The sequence below is a fragment of the Pimephales promelas genome, chromosome 11, assembly GCF_988280905.1.
Source record: "Pimephales promelas chromosome 11, fPimPro1.hap1.1, whole genome shotgun sequence".
Classification (NCBI taxonomy): domain Eukaryota; kingdom Metazoa; phylum Chordata; class Actinopteri; order Cypriniformes; family Leuciscidae; genus Pimephales; species Pimephales promelas.
Window position 1 is genome coordinate 17,178,340 of NC_142779.1, and position 21,579 is coordinate 17,199,918.

General features: G+C 36.9%; 1 protein-coding gene across 6 annotated transcripts in view; it reads left to right on the top strand.

Annotated features, from left to right (window-relative positions):
• Positions 1-21,579, top strand: part of arhgap22a (Rho GTPase activating protein 22a) — a 29,190-nt gene that overhangs the window by 2,559 nt on the left and 5,052 nt on the right. For 5 of the 6 annotated variants that reach the window (XM_039672214.2, XM_039672207.2, XM_039672209.2 and 2 more), the window contains 8 exons: positions 3,239-3,426; positions 5,561-5,648; positions 14,591-14,719; positions 16,159-16,366; positions 17,074-17,206; positions 18,190-18,263; positions 18,383-18,504; positions 18,573-19,458. In XM_039672214.2, the coding sequence (XP_039528148.2) occupies positions 3,239-3,426; positions 5,561-5,648; positions 14,591-14,719; positions 16,159-16,366; positions 17,074-17,206; positions 18,190-18,263; positions 18,383-18,504; positions 18,573-19,458 (1,828 nt within the window). Of the gene's footprint in view, positions 1-3,238; positions 3,427-5,560; positions 5,649-9,214; positions 9,486-14,590; positions 14,720-16,158; positions 16,367-17,073; positions 17,207-18,189; positions 18,264-18,382; positions 18,505-18,572; positions 19,459-21,579 lie in introns of those variants that run through there. The other variant, XM_039672215.2, reaches the window with a different exon arrangement.

Genomic DNA, 21,579 nt, shown 5'->3' on the forward strand with positions numbered 1-21,579 from the left:
TAGGGACTTATAGGTGCAATAAATCATAACAGCTGAATGTCAAACTGTTTCACCTCTGTGAGAGAAAAGCTTGCTGACAATAGCCTGTAGACTGCTGTACTGTTAGGACGTACAGTATACTTAATATACTAAACAGTAGTTTGTAGGTTTATTGATCAGATTGCACTTCACAATAAAGTTCATTATGATACCTAATGCATTAACCAGTGAACAGTATACTTTTGCAGTATTTTATGATTTAGGTTACATTTTATTTCCGCATCTATTAATGCATTTTTAACATTTCCTGTTCTATAAATGAACAATAGGATTATGTACATGAAATAACACTTGGCAAGTATATTTACAAATTAAACTAGATTGATAAATAAATTGGATTTTTTATGATACTAAATTAAGCCTTTTTCCTGATTACTTCTCCTCCTAAATGGAGAATAGTCTTGTCTGCTTCAGCAGATGTGCAGGAGGCTATTTGTAGATTGATTTCCACCCTGCTGTGCAACATAAAGCAAACAGGAGTATTTGAAGAGCACTGTCTGTCTGCTGGGCTCTGCATTTGTCATCTTGCATATGGATTGTGTCACTTTTGATGAGGGTGTTGGGTTTGCCGTGTTTTAAGCAGCCACAGCATATATTCCAGCGCAGGGACATAATGTCGACTGGTGTGTCATTCTGAGTGTCAGAAAATGAAGTGAAATGAAGTTTCGGATTTACAATTGCATTTTAATTTTGTGCTGTATTTATGATGTGTGTGTGTATGTGTGTGTGTATATGGATATATATATATATATGAAGAGTTCAGATGCAAAAGCCTCTAAGTGCCATTTTAAATTTTCTTCTAGAATGATCATTTTTATCAAACTTGTATGTTTAAGTTCTGTAATTTCACTTAAATGGCAATGATAATTACCTATTAATTGTCATTTAAGTGAAATTACTGAATTTAAATATACAAGCTTGATAAAAATGATCATTCTAGAAGAAAATTTAAAATGGCACTTAGAGGCTTTTGCATCTGAACTCTTCATATATACACACACACTCACACACACAATATAGTAACGTTCGGATTCTTTAAGAAATTGCAAATGCAAACTCAGTGCATCTTTTTAGGAACTTTAGGCATTTTTCTTTTTACAAGTCCTGCTATAATCCCCAAGACTTTAATTATAATAGAGCTGGATTCAAATTCATAGTGGAACTAAGGTATAATCCACACCATAAGAGCTACACAAGATTCATTATTATTCTGTTCCTCATGTCATACTCAAGGTGTCCTCATAAAACATGTCTTGTACCAAAGTCTTTATTACGAGGCTATTTTAAGCAGCCTGATCATTTCAGGCATAGATTAATTGTTGATATTAATTCTTAATCATTCTCAAAGTCTTCATATTTAGTAGCAGAGCTCTGAAAGGATATTTAAAGAACAGACACACAAAGAAAGACTCTTTTGTCATTCCAAAAAAAAAAAGAGTCTGAATTAAATATGCATGGGCTTGGTCAGACATCCAGTATTTTTAGACTTTGAACATGTTACAGGCCTCCAACAAATTGAGGAAAACTCTGATGCTGACCCTCTTCCTGGTCAGCAACCTGCATGTTATTGAGAGTTGGCCACTAGGTTTATGGGTAATAAGGAGAAACATCATTCTGTGTGTCCCTGGAGAATGTTGTTTAAAAGGTTGGATAATTTAGGGGGCTTTTCTCCCACCCTCTTCCTTCCATTTGTACTCTCCATTCTTTCTCTCTCCATGAGCCTATGTGGTGTACATTTACACTGATGAGGCTTCCATTACTTACAGTGATTGAATCAGAGTGGCAGCATTTGCAGCCCTTCATTCAGATGGGGAGGAAGAGTAGCAGAATGTGCAGGTCAAGAAAGAAAGAAAGAAAGAAAGAGAGAGAATAACGTGATTATTTATGGCAAGAAAATAGTATTTAAGAGGAGGGGGTAAAAATCATTGTTCTTTATGTGATGCTGTCAACGTTTTAAACATAATTTTATTCAATTTCTATATATTGTTATACATTTTTTCCCATATTTTTAATGTATTTAAAAAAAACATAATAATAAGAATTCGCAAAATCCATTGCTAATACTAAAGATGTCTTTGATGTACTTTATTAATCACCCAGGGGGAAATTTATATCTCACAGCAGCACAAAAATACAATAATTAAATAAACAACAACAACAAATCTTGTTCTCAAATATCAATTTTTCAAAGCATTATGACTGATTATATACGACCATAATCTGTATCATCTTATGTAACACTGATTATAAAATCTAATTGCAGTTGGAAAAAAGACTTTCTTAAACGCTCTTTGTAGCAGCTTGGATGAATTCATTTTGAGCTGTCGGTACTCACAAAAGCTCGAGATATTTCATTAAGAGGATGACAGTCATGATTAATCATAAGAGAAAGTTTCCCAATCATGTTATCCTGCATTATCTCATATAAAATGGGTAACACACTCCCCACGACAGAGCCTGCCTTCTTTATGAGTTTATTTAACTTATTCTTCTCCTTTTCCAACAGTCCCCCTCCCCAACATGAGATAGAGTAGCCTACAAAATCACATATGAGACTACAAAGTCATTGAAAGTCTTAAGTAGTACCTGACGTAGGCCTACATAATAGGAATAACTCAACCACATTGGGCCACTGATAAAGGCTAGAAAAAAAATCAATCATGACTTAGCAAATAAGAGCAGTGGGACAAGACAGAAAGAGGGAGCTCGAGAGTGATCCTGAACACGGCTGTACAAAGGTTGGGAGTGCACTCATGTTTACTGCCATCCTGCTGTTCTCAGCGCACCGGAAAGAAAGGATTGATTTTTCCCTTCCGGCGCACGAGTTGCTTGTGTCACTGGGCATGCCTCTCAAAAAAAAAAAAAAAAAAAAAAAAAAACAACCACCCTATCTGATCCGCTTTGTTGTGGTTTGTGTTTCTCAGGTCAACATAAGTGGAGTTGAAATTCATGAATAAGCCCAAAATTGTTTTGCTTTTGTATCACTGATGAACCTGTCATAAGGCATACATGATACATCTTGTTTTCAGCTGTGGTGGCAAATTGCTGACATTGCTGAACACATCTAAGCATTTTTATGAGCATTCTGTGCATATGCTTGTCCAAACTAGTGGAGGCGAATTCACTTGGCTTGGATTAAGCAGAATGGGAATGTATTTGTGACATAATCAAATGTATGTATGTGTGTTTGCATTTCCAGCTAGGTCTAAGAGCATGGTCATGGGGGAGCTCTCCAGGCCGTCGTCACCCAGCCTCCAAGAGAGGGCGCTGAAAGCAGGCTGGCTTAAGAAACAGCGCAGCATCATGAAGAACTGGCAGCTGCGCTGGTTTGTGCTCCGGACTGATCAGCTCTTCTTCTACAAGGATGAGGAGGAAACCAAACCACAGGTACAGTGGGAGGAGGACCTGAGAACTGAGAATAAGGATAAATGTTTTGTCAGAATATCATTTTATCTGAAATGTAAGGTTGTCTTGATTCCCACAGCCACATTAATCAAAATAAAATCTGACCCTGTTGTGTCTAAACAGTGTGATAGTTAATGTTCCAAAAATAGATTTAAATAAAAGAAGAGACCTTGACCTCTTATTTCATATCTGATCAATAACCCTACCTCTAAAAAATCAATATGTTATCCCTCTTACTGATTTAAGCATTGATTGTGAGATAAATAATGACTTTTCTTTTTTTCAAGTTCAACCCCTCGACCCACAATTCACACCATCTACAGGATATTGGACTTGTATCAGTAGGAGGGAAAACACTGTGGTTTTTTTTTTTCTCTCTTCAGAAAGTGGTTCTAAAAGTATCACTTATTTGTTGAGCTACTGTATGTTAAAAGTTTATGAATATATATATATATATATACTATTGTTCAAAAGTTGTTCTTTTTTGTAATGAAAGAATTGTATAGGCCTACTTATATTCAAGGATGCATTAAACTAATCAAAGGTGATAGCAAAGGCATTTTAAAAAATCTATTAAGAAATGCTGTTCTTTTGAAATTTCTGTTAATCAAATTTCAGATTTCACAAAAATATAAATATTTCAATTGTGATGTTAATAATAAATGTTTCTTCAGCACCTAATTAACATATTAGAATGATATTCTGAAGGATCATGTGACACTGAAGACTAAAGTAATGATGCTGGAAATTCAGCTCTGCCATCACAGAAATAAATTACATATTAGAATGGCAAACATCTATTTTAAATTGAAGTAATATTTCACAATATTACTGTATATTTGATCCAGTAAATTCAGACTTGATTAGAAACGTCTTTCAAAAATATTACAAAACTTTTGAATCTTGTAATGTATACATTATATATATATACTGTATATACACAAAATTTAAACTATATTTTGCAACCGAAAAGGATTTTTTTTTAAAACTACAGCTAAATAAATTTGTTTGTCATTTTTAACTCCCCTAAAATTCCACTTTTTCCTTGTTGCTGCTTATGGTTTTTGTTTAAAATTATGAGAGTTCATGAAATAGTTGATATATAGTATCCTTTGTTTGTGAGTTATATGCATGCTATTTGATTTAGTATTATTCTGAAAAATAATCAACAAAAAATAAGTAAAAGAGAAAAATATGAAACTTAATATCACACATACACTAGGGATTCATTATCCCCTGTCAGCGAGGCTTTTGGAAACAAAGCTCTGTCCGCCACAGTCTCCATTACAGTACGATGACATCAGCATGCTGTTAGCCTGACAAACTCATTTGGAAACAGCATGCCCTCCTGCTTGGCTGTAGTGTAAGTCAAAGCATTTAGCGGAGACAGAGCAGCTGACCCATGACCCCTAATGCAGCATGACTTTAGTCTGGCTCGTCCATCCTTCGATTCATATTATTCTCCTCTGGAGGCCATAAACTCCCTGTAATGCTCCCGCTCTCTTTCTCCACCCCCCTCCCCCCCGACCCCACCCCATCTCCATCACAGCTAAATTCAATCTCCGCTACAGAAATGTGCCCAGCTTGCATTTGAGCGTGTAACCCTATAAGCATTTACCCTTATCAATGCATACCCTCTGAAATTTCATTTAACTGTTATTGAATGGCAGAGACGAATTTTCAGAGCGATGCGAGCTTGCATTTCTGTGTTAATGCAGTGAAGGATGGAGGATGAGTTAAAGGAGGCTGGTGCATAATTTATGATTTGGCTGTCGTTGTGTCTAATTTTGCATGACTCAGCATTACTGATTACGATGTAAAATTGGGCCACGCACACAACAGAGAACTCACACAATGCCTAATCTGCCCTGAAGTTTAACCCCGGTTCTTATTAGCACCACAAATCAATAATCAAATTACAATAGACTAATGGAACACTGATCTCCTGTTATCACGGCAGAGAAATTGTTCATTATGCTAATGCTTTAACAGATAAAACAGCTTAAAATGTTGAACAGTTCTAAAATCGAGTGGCTTGGACACACACTGTGCTAAAGACGTGCCTTTCAGCCCTCTTTTCACTGTAAAGTCATCTTTTCGGTCTTTTTCCCTCCAGGGATGTATCCCGTTGCAGGGTAGTCAAGTCAACGAGCTGACAGCCAATCCTGACGAACCTGGGCGGCATCTTTTTGAAATAGTTCCAGGTAAGAGATAATTAAATATTCCTGAATCTTCTGTGGTCTGATTTAAAAACCATTTCAATGGTTTGTGCCATCAGGGCATAATCTGTGCATGTTATATTTTATACTCGCTTACATATATACTCTTGGTCCTATTGCCACTCAAGGAGGAATATAATGGCAAAGCAAGAAAACAAACAAGGCACTGTGCTCACAGGCTTGCATATTGTTACTGATGAAATACAGCTTCCTCATTACTAGAGGTAATCACTAGAGGGCATGAGGTGTCCTCTGAGGATTCATGAAGGACATTTTTGAAGACTAAAATCCATTCATTTGCAAAAACGCTGACCACCTACTGTGAGGTGTAAAAGTCTGAGACCACATTGAAAATCTTAAAATAAAAAAGATGAACAACAAATTAAAAATAAAATTTTATAAAGTATGACGTTGAAAAGGAAAAAATAAAAAAATGCATGCAAAATGAAATATTTAAGACTTTATGACATTGCAGCCTGAATGTTTGGTGGTGGACATATTAAAATGATGAAATTTGAATGATTTTTTTTAATAAAATTTTTGACTAAAGTTGTTATGTTATTATAGATTTGAGACCTTTTAGATAACACTTTACGATAAGGTTCCATTTGTTTATATTAGTTAGCCTATACTACATCCCTCCATTGACAGTCTATGCGACTATCTCTTTAAGAACTTTTTGAGGTTTCAAAGTGGTAGTTGCATAGACTGTCAATGGAGGGACAGAAATATCTCAGATTTGATTACAAATATCTTCATTTGTGCTCTGAAGATGAACGAAAATCGTATAGTGTCTGGAACGACATGAGGGTCAGTAATTAAAAATGATTAAGTCTTACTCTTTTGTTCGCCACACATTATCCAACAGTAATTCACTTTTGGAATGTCACATATGAGCGATAATATATGATAAGCCTGAATTCCTAATTCAAAGCAAACAATCTGTTGTCACATGGGTCACGACTCGCGCTACAGATGCAGCAGGATGTTCCCGTGGGACAGACTCCACTGAAGTGTCTATTGTTTATGTGTGCTCTGGGAACCTCCGCATATCAAATCATTCTGCACACCCTGACCCAGCATCTCATAAGCAAAGGACGTGGCCTTAGTAAACCTTGAATTCGGTATGGGGTGTCATAGGCTAACTTGAGCTGTTGCAGACAGTCCCCTCATAGAGGAGGCATTCCTTGATTTAAAATAAAGAAATTAGCATGTTTGGTCCACCGTGGAGATTCATGCTTTAACTGCATTCACAGACAAATGCATGACACACAGCTGCTTGTTGTCGAAACCCAGGCGAGCGATCATCTCCACGTATCTGTGGCCCTATAACAGTCAGTCGCCTTATTGAAACCCTTCTGTAACTATACATTGCTAGAGACACTTCTTTTTAAAAATGTGAAGTTAGGTTTTGATGCTAATTTTAATTATGCTTTTGCATATCCTGAATAAAAAATCTGTTTGCATCATTATATACAGTACATCTGCTATACTATAGGGTCAAGTTTTTATAGCATTGGTGAATAAATGGGTAGTTCACTTTGAAATTAATTTTTGGTATGTTTTAGCTCTTTGTTTAGTCTCTTTGTTTCCACAGTATTTTCAATTTTGATATTTTTTGGTCAAACCGTTCTTGTCTGTCAGTCATATAATGCAGTTTTATGGGGTTTACCCTGGGTCCAGCTGAAAAAACATGCACAGAGAAGTCCAAATTAAACATGATTGAATGACTCGTATATGTAAATACACACTGATGGCCTAAGACACGAAACGAGCGGTTTGTGTTAGAAAACAAACAGTATTTATATCGTTTTTACCTCTTGTAACCACAGCCACGTCCACGTGATCTGATCTGGTTCGACCTAAAAATGTCAAAATTGAAAATACTGTGGAAACAAAGACACCTACATCTCGGATGCCCTTGAGGTAAGCTAAAACATATCAAAAAATTAATTTCAAAGTGAACTATCCCTTTTATTTAATGTTGTTGACTTTTTGCCTCTTATTGGGATATTTTATTTAGGTGCCTAGCAACGCGCGGACTCTCTCTCGTCTTTGTCGTAAAATGACTGATGAGAGAATTCTTTCATTTACAAGAAGTAAATATCACTAGCTGTTGCTACAGCAAGCAAACCTGAACGTAAAAGAGTTCAAACTACTGTACACCAACACGTGACTTGGCATTCAGGACCAAGGTGTCTGTGTTCTTTTCTGAGAAATTGCTTGGTCATGATTAACTTTAATACTTTAATATGATGCTGAAGCAAAATCTAAGCATGAACAAGTATATGATGGAATGAAAGGAGGTAAAAAATCATTAAACTGACAGGAATTCAAAAGTGACATTGAAGACATGTTACAAAATGATGCTAAAAAGTCAGCTTTGCCATCACAGGAATAAATTGCATTTTAAAATATAAACAGTTTTTGTTGAATTGTACTATTATTTCACTATATTACTTTTTACTGTTTTTATGAGGTTTTCGCAATAGTTTTTTTTAAGACTTTGTACTTAAGCGAAACATAAACTGTCATGCTTAATCACACTTTGATTATTTGCCATGAAAAGTGGACACAAAAACCTTGTGTCTTGGTGGTCTTGCATTTCAGATAATTGAAATTGAGATTAAAAGTGAATAAAGGCTAAATCCCCTGAGAGTTTTTGCACACTTCTTAGGAGTCAGAGAAAGAATAGCTCTTAAAAAGGCCAAACAAAAGGCAAGTCTTAGCATCTTCTGCTGAGAATGAAGCATGAGATTCAACACTGGGCTCCATTTATATCTTTTTTTTTTACATTCTGCAGTTCATTTCTTACACCTTGACTATTATTGTCACCCCTATAATCCTTTTGCAAGGTGGACACTGAGCTTCCCCGTATAATGGTGTTTTGTTATGTACAGCGAACGAAACCCGCTTTCCATAAGTCCTGGTCTTTTTAAATCAGTCACTCAAACAATGGCTCTATTTACGCCTGCTCTCAACACAAAAGCACGACTGCAGACTGGAGTAGGAAGGTCTGATCTGAGTGAGCATGTCCTTACAGCTGACAGAAGCATCATGCTCTGTCTGTGAAGATTGCAGTTTGGTACATTAAAAGCTCAGATCTAAAGCCTTCTGGCAGTGTGCAATAAAAGCATCTGTGCAACACACAAAAGCCCTTGTGGTCTCTGAAATGTCTTCAAAGAGGGGAAGTTTTAATTAATAAGCCGTTAGATTTAATAGGGGAAAAGATCCAGGCAACATGCAGAGATTTGTGCGTCAGGCTTACAGAAATGTTCAACCGCCCCCCTATGTGAAGTCATATCAACCCCCAACCACACACACACACACACACAGATTGATTAGCCAGGTCTGTTTGTGTTTGGGGGGGATGTTTGGCAAAGATGAGCACTGTGGTGGCTCTGCTTATAAGGGTGAGCGAGGGCGAGTCTGACAGACCAGGGGGGCGGGGAAGAAAAAGGTTGGGGAAAAAAAAAAGAGAGAACACAACTTCTTTTTTTGAATGAATGAATGAAGCAGACGGAAGACTTGTTTTTCGGGTTTCTGTTGGTGATGGTACTGTGGGGTTCTTTGCGCACTCCTTTTTCTTTTACTCTCATATTCTCTCTATCTTACTGTGTCCCATGCACAGTTTTTTTCCCTCTCCTCTCTCCCTCAATCGCATACACCCAGCACACACCTATGTTGCGTATTTACCTTCCAGGAAGGCCAGAGATGTAACTAACATGGCACAGCTGTAGCGCTGCCCTCTTTGGCACCCGTGTGCCAACATGGGACTCGGTTGCCGCAAGCTGCAGGAGCACCGATCTGTTCTCGCTAAGGGTAAGGACACACTTTCCTGATAAAGAAGGCACCTTATATACTGTAGATCGATTTGTGAGATTGACCGCGGTGGAAGAGCAGTACAGCGTTTATAGCAGGAAAGGAATTTATGGGCGACGAGTTTTGTTCTTTAACCTGTAAATCATCTATGTTGGATCCAGCTGCGGCTTGTAAGGACTGTAACATCTGGAGTGTCAGATTCATGAAAAAGATCCAGGAAGCTGTGGCTTTGTGAGTTGTGTATTTTGGGAACAGGCTGTGAGGAGTGGAGCTGCTGCTGGTGAGGTAGTCTTGCATGAATGTGAGGGCCTGTAATTTTGCCTGAGCTATGTTGAAAGGTGTCCGTCTGCTTTCTGAGCTGAAACTGACACTTTAACCCTTTCCTTGCTCATTTTGAGTCACACTTTATATGAAGTTAGTTCATGAATGATTTTGTGAATACGGTTTCTTTATGTATACTATTTGCAAGTTTTATACGTTTTACAGATGGGTTCCAGGAGGCACTAATAAATGCTTTGATTTTGCTTTGTTGAACCAAAAGAGAAAATATGACTTTAAAAGTAAATGTTGGGGATTTCAGAGGATTTAAAAAAAAAATTGCTTTAATTATTTTAAAATGTTAAATGTAATGTATTCCTGTGATGGCAAAGATGAATTTTCAGCATATTAAAAATCATTCTAATATGCTGATTTACTGCTCAAGAAACATTCTCGTTATTATCAATGTTGAAAACGCAAACAGTGCAGTCCAATTCTCGCTATTAACTAGTTGCTTATTAGCATGCATTACTAGGATATTGGCTGTTGATTTGTACTTATAAAGCATATATTAACGCCATATTCTGCATGACCATATTTTACATTCCTTAATACTTAATACCGAAAATTAACAACTACCTTAATTACTATTAATAAGCAGTGATTAAGAGTTTGTTGTGGCAAAAGTCATATAATAGTCATGTATAATCTAAAGTGTAAACTTGAAAACAGTTGTGCTGCTTAATATTTTTGTGGAAACCCTGATGGGTTTTTTTTTGTTTTGTTTTTTTTCAGGATTCTTTAATGAATAGAAAGTGTTTGAAATATAAATCAAATGAATGCTGTAGAATCACATTATTAATGTATTTACTGTCGCATTTAAATATATATTAGCTATTAATAGCTATTAATAAGTATTAAAATCTTGTTAATTGTGTAGCTTATACTTGCTCTGTAATTTTTTCCACTCTTATCTCACATATTATTTCCCTCTATTTACTGTCATTGTCCCATTTTAATATCTCAGCCATTCAAACCAAAATCAAACTATGTTATAAAATACTGCAACAGGTTCTATATTTCTCACAGTGTTTTAGTTTAAAACGAAGCTACTTGTTTTCTCACCTATAGAGTATACACCTATGTAATACATGTAATGACCATTTTAATCATGACAATGCTAAATATTATTCAGTATAAATAAGTTAAAAAGAACACATTTCTTTTTTCATGTCAATGAAGGGGTACATGAAAAATAGTTGATACAGTTATATATAATGTCCTTGCTTTATGTTTAAATAAACATCTGTCATGTAGACATAACCATGGATATCCCTCTTTCTAAATTCATAATAATCCTTGCATTTCTCTACAAAGTAAAAAACACACAGGAAGAACTAATGGCTGTCAGAATATAAGGAAGCCATTGTAGGTCAACTGATTTTATGACAGTGGGAGTCACGGAGAGCAGAGACTCACTAAAGAGCGGCTCCCATCTTCACTAATCAGAACCAGAAACAACGGCCCCACAGAGAGAGCTAAACCAACAGCACTGATAAGAGTTTCCAAATGGCAGATATTTGGAGCATGTTGGTTTTGCTAGCCTACATGAATGCAAACATATTTGACATGCTTTGTTCTAGCGTTTAGCTAAGTTGTTCAAATAAAGAATCACTGAGAAAATATTTCTGTGAGCAATCTGAACTTAATTGCATATCTGCCCTGAATGTTACAGATTCTCTGTCTCTCTCTCTGTGCGTGTGTGTGTGTGTGTGTGTAAAGAACTTCAGGTAACTTGAAAATGAACGTTTGTCAAGACTTTGGCTTGAAAAATTCTTAGATACAAAATGATTTGAAGGCCAATCTGAAGTTTGAAGTTAAATCTTGTGTTGTTGGAATTAGGAGGTTTGGAAAAAAAATGTTTAAAATGATGTAGCTTTGTTAGGTCCCTGCAAATGTGTTTTGAATGGTTGCTAGGCTGGGGTGTGTTTCCTAAAAGTAACGATGTTCGCAAGTTCCGTCTTTACCAACAGAGACCAATGAAACTTGTGATTGGCTAACAATGCTTTTCTAAGAGAGAGAAAGATAGATAGACAGACAGACAGACAGACAGACACACACACACACACACACACACATATATATATAAGTTAAGACACAGACTTTCACCTCTCAACGCAAGTGTGTCTGCAAAGTGCTGGATTCAAAGTAAAGATCTTCATCAGAAAGCCTCAGGCCTGTCGTGCTGGATGTTGTCCCAGTCTACTGCTGGCCAAACCACACACTGTGCCTCGGGCTTCTCTCTGCCTGATACATCTCTCTCTGATACATGACAGAGGAAGACACACTGCAGCCACCTAAAAGCTGACTGAGCTTATGGGATTTCATAGTGTGTTTTTAGATGATACTCCAAAGCATTTGTTACAATAATAAATAAAATACAAAAAAAAAATTGTGTTCAAAGACAGCTAAAACTAATGAATATTATATGTTGGAAATATTTTTAAAAAGTATAATATATGTAACTAATACTTGATCTTGACACTAATCTAGTATATATATATATATATAAACAATATCTGGCCTTTTATGTTGCACATAAGAAAAACAAGAATTATTGTTTTATTATTATGTCCTGTATGTGTAACAGTGCCTGCTCATGGGACTTTAATGAAGAAAATTTGGCTCACTAGAGTACAAAAACCCTTCAAGTGATGAAATTCCCCAAGTACATGTTTTATCTTGAACAATGCATCATGTAAAATAGGCATGACATGGTTCTTACCACCAGTGGAATGAACATCACTTTATCTAAAACATCATTTTATAAATAGTCCATATCCATGACCTTACCAGAAAGATGTTAAATGTCATATAGTAAAATCATTATATGCACATTCGGAGAAAGAATGTGAGCAGTTTAGCCCGGCTTTCGTTGCAGATAAGGGACAGCAAGGCCATCTAAAATCCTGGGAAATTCTGTCAAAATTCAAAATTATGTTGTGAATTCAGACTGATTATTTCTGACCTTGACTTTGGCCTTGCAAAGTGAGTGAGCCTGAGAGCACTTATAATTCACTCAAATTCATTCAGGCACAGCAATTTCAAAAACATTTCAATAATATGATACTGATTAGAAGTTATATCGTTTACAAGAAATTACATGAAATTATGATTAATATATACATTTATATATTAACACACACAGTCAAACCAAAATGTATTCAGACACCTTTATTCGCTATAGTTTAGAAAATGGCAATCAAATATGACAAAAACTTAGAGTTATCAAATCAGTTGATATTTCTCTGGTTTTGGCCATCCTTCTGTTAGACTGTCTCAAAAATGAAAAAGGTTGAATAGCTGTTAGCTGGTAAATTTAAGCAACTGCCATGTGATTGTTTGATTAGATAATTGCATGAATGACACATTGCAAATGACACATTATCATGAATGCAACCGTGCCAATATTAGAAAAAATCAACTGTGTTCTCTAAAGAGGTCACTTTTACGTCCCCACAATGTCAGGCCTTTGATAATTGCCATTACATGTGAGATACAGGCAGTGGAACTTCATCTTTCAAGGACACAAACACAGAGACAATTCATCATCCACTCCATGTCTTTCAGACATGTGTAGATCAGAGACAGTCAGGCACTCCTCAGGGAGTCCTACAGTATGTGTGCTGTCTAGCCACTAGCAACCTACCAATAGTCTGCAGTCTGCAGCCAGGCTCAGACAGATAATGGAACCATCCATCCACAAAAACTAGGTTGAACAGAATTGATGCTGAGGATATTTTCGGGAGGTGGTGCGGGAGGGCTTTTTGAGGAAGGAAATAAAAAGGAGGCACAGTTCCATAATGCTATGTATTTAACAAGGCATGATGTGCTTTTGACAAGCATTCAAAAGCAAATCAACTTAAAATTGAACTATTTAGTCCATTTGAATAAACACTAACAGAATGATTAAGAAATCAGTTCAAATAACATTCTCCAAATGTCATGGCACAATTCAGTTCATCAGATGTCCTCTTTTTAAGAACGATATATACCACATTTCTCCTGTGCTGCTATGGCTAATGTCTGGTTTGAAGGATGATGTCATGAAGAGAAATCACTATTTCGGCCGTGTGAGATTCCCCCATGACCTTAGTGCCATCTAGTGGTTAGTTAACTTCAAAATATTGTACATATTCCTGTGAAGGCCATCATTACTCCAGTCTTCAGTTACATGATCCTTCAGAAACCATTGTAATATGCTGATTTGACACCCAAGAAACAATTCTTTTTATCAGCGTTTAAAACAGTTGCGCTACTTAATATATTTTGTGGTAATCATGATGCATTTTTTCAGGATTCTTTAATGTAATAATTAGAGGAATAGCATTTATTTGAAATATAACACTTTTGTAACATTACAAAAGTCTTGACTGTCACTTTTGCATCCTTCCTACTGTCAAATGGTTGTACCCTTCCTGAATAAAAGCATTAATTTATGAATTATTAAATTAATATTTTTGCTGCATCATCATTCATCCCTGATGTTTGACTCATAATTCTAGTTTAATCAAATCTTTTTTTAACATGATAGCTGTTCAGTCACTTCCATGAATTAGATTATGCAACAGAATTAGCAATATGTGGTGTTAATGATTCCCCACATATAATTCTGACGTTTTTTTTCATGTGCCTACAAATAGCATTTGCATTGACATAAATTAATAGAATTATTCATGTTTTGGAATTTATCTGTCATTTGAAGTGTCAAGGGACTCTGACAGACTAAATGCTATCTGTGTCAATCAAAAGATTTATTTGTTTTTTTTCCCCGTCTGTCTCCATAGGCTGTACAGGAGAGAAGGACAGATCGGCTCTCAGCCATGAGGCTTTCCTGCTCATGGCAAACTCCCAGAATGACATGGAGGATTGGGTCAAAGCCATCAGACGTGTCATCTGGGCTCCCTTTGGAGGAGGTAACATATACCTGGATATCATACATAAATAAGACCAATCACTAAGCATTACTTTCTCACTTGAGACAACATAACCTGCCGATTTCAAGAAAACGCTAAAACTAAACTAGCAAGCTGATCTATATCTGGCACGGCTGATACACAAGCTGACTAAAATAACAACAGCACTAGCAGAGTCTGAATGACAGTGTCTGAAACTTTAGGTATTATATTACAGGTCTTTAATAACATGGATTATTTAGGGGTGTCTTAATAATGGCAAACATTTTAATATTATTTTAATGGTATTAAATATCCACAACAGACAGCCTTTGTTATCACAGGACCCAGACAGATTGCAGTTCTAAATATTGCAGACGATATTTGAGGCAAACGACCTTGTTTTTAAAATAAACATAACAGCTTCAAAATTTGCGTTTAGTATATGGGTGTGTAATTTGCGTTTTACAGAACGAAGCGTCAACGGATCGTCAAGTTATGTTTACCGTAGACCTTATTTTACTAATAATAAATGAAAAACCCTGCTATAAAATCTCATTGGAAGGTCTTGGCTACTACTGGCTCCTTCTGGGTTTGACATCACGCCTGCAGCACTAAAAATCATTTTCATTCATTTAAATAAATCCGATTAGATCAAATCCGATTAATTAGATCAAAAACTTAAACATAAACGTATGAAGAAAATGTTTCCTTTGCAACTGAAACAAAATAAGTTTAAATTTGAGTACAACAGTGATTAAAACTAAAATAGAAACTTTAGAAAAAATAAATTATAAAGCAAAATAGAAATAAAAATGACAAAAGCACTATAAAACTAATATAAAATACCTAGCAATATTGCAACATGACATAAGGTGGCGTGATACCAAAAGTCACAGTGCTGTTGGACTATATATCAGCACTTGTGGAACATTGTGATCACAACAATGTCATATTTTAACCATCCTAAACATTATGTTTATAAAAAAAACATTGTGAGAATCTGGGCATAAATGGGTTAAGCAATATGATGCCCCTCTGTGTAATCTTTCACAATCACCCCACATTCTCTCCACGCTCTGTGAGGCTGGATTACCGTTACAATGAAAGAGGACAAAAACAGGTGTGACTGCTGACGCTCACTGCACACACACATTCACATGCATCACTGTTCAAGTGGACTGCTGCCTGTGCCAGGAGGGACCTACCATGTGTCTCATGTCTGAAGTTAAAACCTTGTCGTGTCTGTTTGATCATCATGGCTTGTGTGTGCGTGCAGAAGATTGTATTATACGAGGCAGAAGTGTACTGCAAGGTAGGATAGGATACTGTATAGATTTTGGAGATTAACTGGGATTTTGTTAAATCAGTTTGATAATGTCATGGTTGCAATGTTCAATTGCTTTTATTTAATTATTTAATATTTTTTGCATTTTTCTCTGGTGTTTTTATTACTGTAGGTATCTTTGGCCAGCGACTGGAGGACACAATACAATATGAGAGGAAGTTTGGACCACGGCTAGCCCCTCTCCTGGTGGAGCAGTGTGTGGATTTCATACGGGAACAGGGTCTGAAAGAGGAGGGTCTCTTTAGGATGCCAGGACAAGCCAACCTGGTCAAAGAACTCCAGGATGCTTTTGACTGTGGTGATAAGCCTCTGTTTGACAGGCAAGATGAGATCAAATTTATGAAACGGAAAACATAATGCCAAGTTTCAAGCATGAGCTATAAGTAGTACACAAGCTGTAGTAATTCAAATGCAAATTTATTGGATCTTTGGATTTGCTATTGCTGTGATCTCACGTGAGTGACAGGTTGTCCCGGCCTCACGTAAACACATCCTCATCAGACAAGAAAACAGATTTCGATGGAAGTTATTTTGATTAAAATTATGAGGCACATGAATTTAAAAAAAAAAAATGTATGTGCACTGGTAAATCATTTATAATAATAAATCACTTATATAATTTCATGGCGATTGTGCTTCCCTCTACCAGTTTAAACCAGCATTAGTTTCTACAGTATAGAGACCTGTAAAAAAAATATGTTCATGATTTGTAATCACAACATTTTTTCTTTTGTCAAATCAACTTAAATCAATTATGTGGTTCAGATAACATAATATTTTGCGTTTCTGATGATTAAGTCAATCTCCTTCATTGTAATAACTCAATTTTTCCATTTCAATGAACTTAAAAAATTAAGTAACCTGGTTGCTTAAAATTAAAACTTTAAGTTAACCAACAATATTTTTTTACAATGTGGCTTATAGGTGCTTTTCATGGTGCTGGATCAGTTTAACCGTACTTTCCTAGTCAAGAAAACTAAACTGATGTATCTGTGTATCCCACTGACCTGTGTGTGACGTCTTGCAGTAACACTGACGTTCACACTGTGGCGTCCCTCCTGAAGCTCTACCTCAGGGAGTTGCCTGAGCCTGTGATCCCCTTTAACAAATATGAGGACTTTCTAACCTGTGCACAGCTTCTGCTAAAAGATGACGAAGTGGTGAGTCTGATATACATCAGTATTTCAATGGGATGACATTGAATTAAATAAGGATTGCTCAAGTAAAACAAAAAAGCAGTAAACTTTTAAAAGAGTACTTATGGAGTATGAACTGAATATAATGTTTCTGGGCACTTAATTACAGGTTATTTACAATTTTATGAAACTGTATCATATTTTAAATTTAGTTGAACTTGAGTCCTTTTTTTGACTTAAAGTAGGACTTAAGTACATTTTTTATCCACTGGTTTCAGGGATCAGGTGTAAGCCTAGTCACAGACTGAAAATACACATTTGAGCTGTTTTAACTGAAAGCAAATTGCACTGACATTTCTTAAAATAGGTCAGTTTCATTGTTTTGCTACTTAAATGTCCTCATAATTGAACTAAGGCCTAATCCTGGCTTAATATAAGCCCCGTCTGCGATACCAGGCCTATATGTAATTTCACAACTACTTCTGTTGTCTTTCTAAATAGGGTTTAAGTGCACTGCCAAATGTTCTGACAAGCATTTACGGTAAACTAAAATATACTTTAATGTAATTCCTATTAAAACTTGTATGTCATGTATTTTTAAAATATATTTGCAATTACGCATTTGTAATGATGAATTAACATTTTAGTATGTTTAAAATATATGAACTTTCAATGTAATTTTAACACACTACAGTTAAAACTCTAAGTACTTTACATGAGCTTTAGTATGTCAGTCATCACATCAAAATAAGTTTACTTCTTTAAATTATGACAAAAGATTATCAAAACAACTTTTAATTATGATTACATAGTGCATTTTTCAAAAGTGTACTTGAGTGTGTTAAGAAACAGTCATGAAAGTGTACTCTATGTATGGCATTTTATCTCTTTAATATTATATTATCTTTAAAAAATACTATTTGAAGTGCACATTCAAAACTATGTCTCTTCTTTTTAAAATGGATGATTTGGATTTCTAATGGATGTCCCATGTGTGTCTCCTATAGGGATTAGATGAGCTTGTGAAGCAGGTGTGCACTCTTCCTCGGGCTAATTATAATTTGTTAAAGTACATTTGCAAGTAAGTGAATACATAGCATCCCATCAGTGTTCTTGTACATGTCAATGTTTTTAAAATTATTCCTTTACTCATTTGAATAAATGAATATCTGTTGTCTAATACTGTGTGTCTTCACGTAGATTCTTAGATGAGGTGCAGTCACACTCAAATGAGAACAAGATGAGCGTCCAGAACCTTGCAACAGTATTTGGACCAAATATCCTTCGGCCTAAAGTAGAGGACCCTGTTTCAATGATGGAAGGTAAGTATTTGTATACATTGTAATACAGTTAGAAACTAATATCTGAGTCATTTTAAATCATTTTTTAGGAACGTCCCAGGTTCAGCACCTGATGACGGTGTTGATCAGTGAACATGAGCGTCTTTATGTGGGGACTGAGGGAGATATGTCTTCTGAGCAGACCGGAAGTTGTCTTCGGGGTCAGCGCTGCATGGCGGAGTGGATCTCCGATGAGGAGATGCTGAACTGCTCATCTCTGAGCCAGGCGTCCAAGGTGGCAGAGAGTGCGTGCGACAGTGCCACGTCTTTAGACATCAGTACAGGTGCCCCTATCACTGCCAAAATGACACCTCAGGGAAAAGCTGGTGTGACGGTCAGCCCCAGCAAGCAGATGAAATCCCTCCCCTCCTGGAAATACTCCTTCAAGAGTGGAGGGGTGCGTGCTCAGCCCGCGAAAATAGGGGGCTCGTCCGTGGACGTGTCCACCTTACCCAGTACCGGCAACTGGTTGATAAACGGGCTTTCTTCTCTCCGCAGCCATCGGCGCACTTCTTCAGGTGAGCGCATGGGAAAGGATTCAGCCCTTTCGCACCGTCTGTCCACTTATGACAACGTGACCTTATCCAGTCTCAGCGTACCCAGTGTCGCGAGCACGCCCTGGTCCACGTCCTCTTGCGAGATTTTAGTGGACGACTCCGTAGCAAGTGACCCTTCTGGGCTGAACTCTGTGAAGTGGTCAGTTGGAGGGTCTGTCCAAGGGCAAAGTGAGGACAGGAGTTCAGAGGTCACGGAGAGCAGCGAAGCACTGGAAATGTGTGTGAGCAGTGCAGGCTGCAGTGAGAATGGAAATGTTGGAGATATGGTGAACGCCACGGGAGATACTGACACTTGCACAACAGCATTTAACAGCCTGGTAACAGAGCTGAAAGATGAGTTGAAGAAACAGAAGGCCAACTATGAATCACGAATACGAAGGTACAGTATGTTCCACAGCACACTGATGGTTAAAGGAGTAGTGCACTTTTAAAAAAACTTTTGCTGATAATTTACTCACCCCAATGTCATACAAGATGTCCATGTCATTCTTTCTTCAGTCGAAAAGAAATTAAGGTTTTTGATGAAAACATTCCAGGATTTTCTCCATATAATGGACTTTTCAATGGGAACCAAACGGTGCAAGGTCCAAAAGACAGTTTCAGTGCAAACTGCTCGTTTTAAAGGGCTTTAAATGATTCCAGACGATGAATAAGGGTCTTATCAAGCGAAATGATCGCTCATTTAAAAACAAAGTTTTAAGTTTTATAAGCTCAAATGCTCGCCTTGCTCTGTTACTTAGGGTTAGGGTGTGATGCGCGTTCGTGACTCTCCTATTCGAACTTGTTCATCAAAATAAACGAATCTTTTCCCAAGTCAAGTCAACTCATTCATTTCGTTCGTTGAATGAACCAAATGACACGAAAAAAGATGCGTTCATTTTGATGAACGAGTTCGAACAGGAGTCACGAACGCTCATCACAGAACACAGCACGGCGACCATTTGAGCTTATAAAACTTAAACTTTGTTATTTATTTAATAAATGAGCGATCGTTTCGCTTGATAAGACCCTTATTCATCGTCTGGAATCGTTTAAAGCCCTTTGAGCAGTTTGCAGTTTGCACTGAAACTGTCTTTTGGACCTTGAACCGTTTGGTTCCCATTGAAGTCCATTATATGGAGAAAAATCCTAGGATGTTTTCATCAAAAACCCTAATTTCTTTTCGACTGAAGAAAGAAAGACATGGACATCTTGGATGACATGGGGGTGAGTAAATTATCAGCAAACATTTTTTTTTAAAGTGAACTGCTCCTTAAAAGTTTACTTGAACTAATTATTAGTGAGCAGTTTAAACTCTCTCATCGCTCCTTTAATGTTAGAATCTTTTCAAAGCTGAAGTGTGCAAGTGGAGATGTTGTTGCGAGGGGGAGCGTAAGTTAATATTTTTGATTAAAGATTACAAGGACATATACATTTTTAAAAACTAAGGATGTCATTGAATTGTCAATTTTGATTTCATGGTGGCTTTAAAATTCTTTCTCCTAGACCAGTTTTAGGGGAGGATTTACTAAACAGAGGGCAAATTAGCGTGAGAGCGCAATTCAAAACAGTGCCGTTGGGAGTGGAAAGTTCTGCACACAATCTACTGAGGACGTGCAAATTAAAGAACATAGACGCAGTCGGATCATTTCCATAATTGAGATTGAAATTGACATAACGCAATCTACCAGGTAGCATCCGGTTTAAGACGTGCTTTTTTGGGGGCGGAAAATAATGGGGCAAACACTAGTACATTGACGAGAGCAAAACCTGTAACACCTTGCGGGATTCATTTAAATTCTCTCCTCCCATAAATTTTGCACCTGAAAGGGAAACTCTTACAAATGCAAATGTGATAAGGTCAGCCGCAAAAAAATAACTGTCCAGCCTTTTCAGCACAAATTTTTCATTGCGTATCTTCAGTAAATCCTGACAGTAGTTTTTTAATGCCAAAAGAGGGTTTGTTATTAGTCTGGCCCTATATATGCAGACATGAGAAAGCCATTTTGTTCGTTGATTTCCCCCGTTTTTTTTTTTTTTTTTTTTTTTTTGAGAAATCCAACCAGCCCAACACAGCAACAATGGCTAAACCAATGGTGTAAGTTTGGGGCCGGGCTATCTGCCAATAAGCAGGGAGTGTTTAAGAAACCTGCTTGACAATTATTATAATTCTTCACCTTTATGTTTAAATGCATTCTTTTGACAATAAATAGTCATTTATTAAAGGAGCTGTATGTAAGATTGTGGCCAAAACTGGTACTGCAATCAGTTTCAAATTACTGTAGAGCGGTGTATCCCCTCCCCCTCCCCCTCCCCCCGGACTCAAGGTTTCCAGATATCCAACATTTTTTTTATCCCACACGTTTGTAGCTGCAGCGGTGGTAACTAGAGCAGAGCTGGCAACCCGAATGCTTCAACACTACTGACTATGTGATTGGTAGATCGGTGGAGGGTGAAGCATCAGACCAAAACACAACATCATGACAACATCAACATCAGTTGAGGGCTGCAACTTCACTTT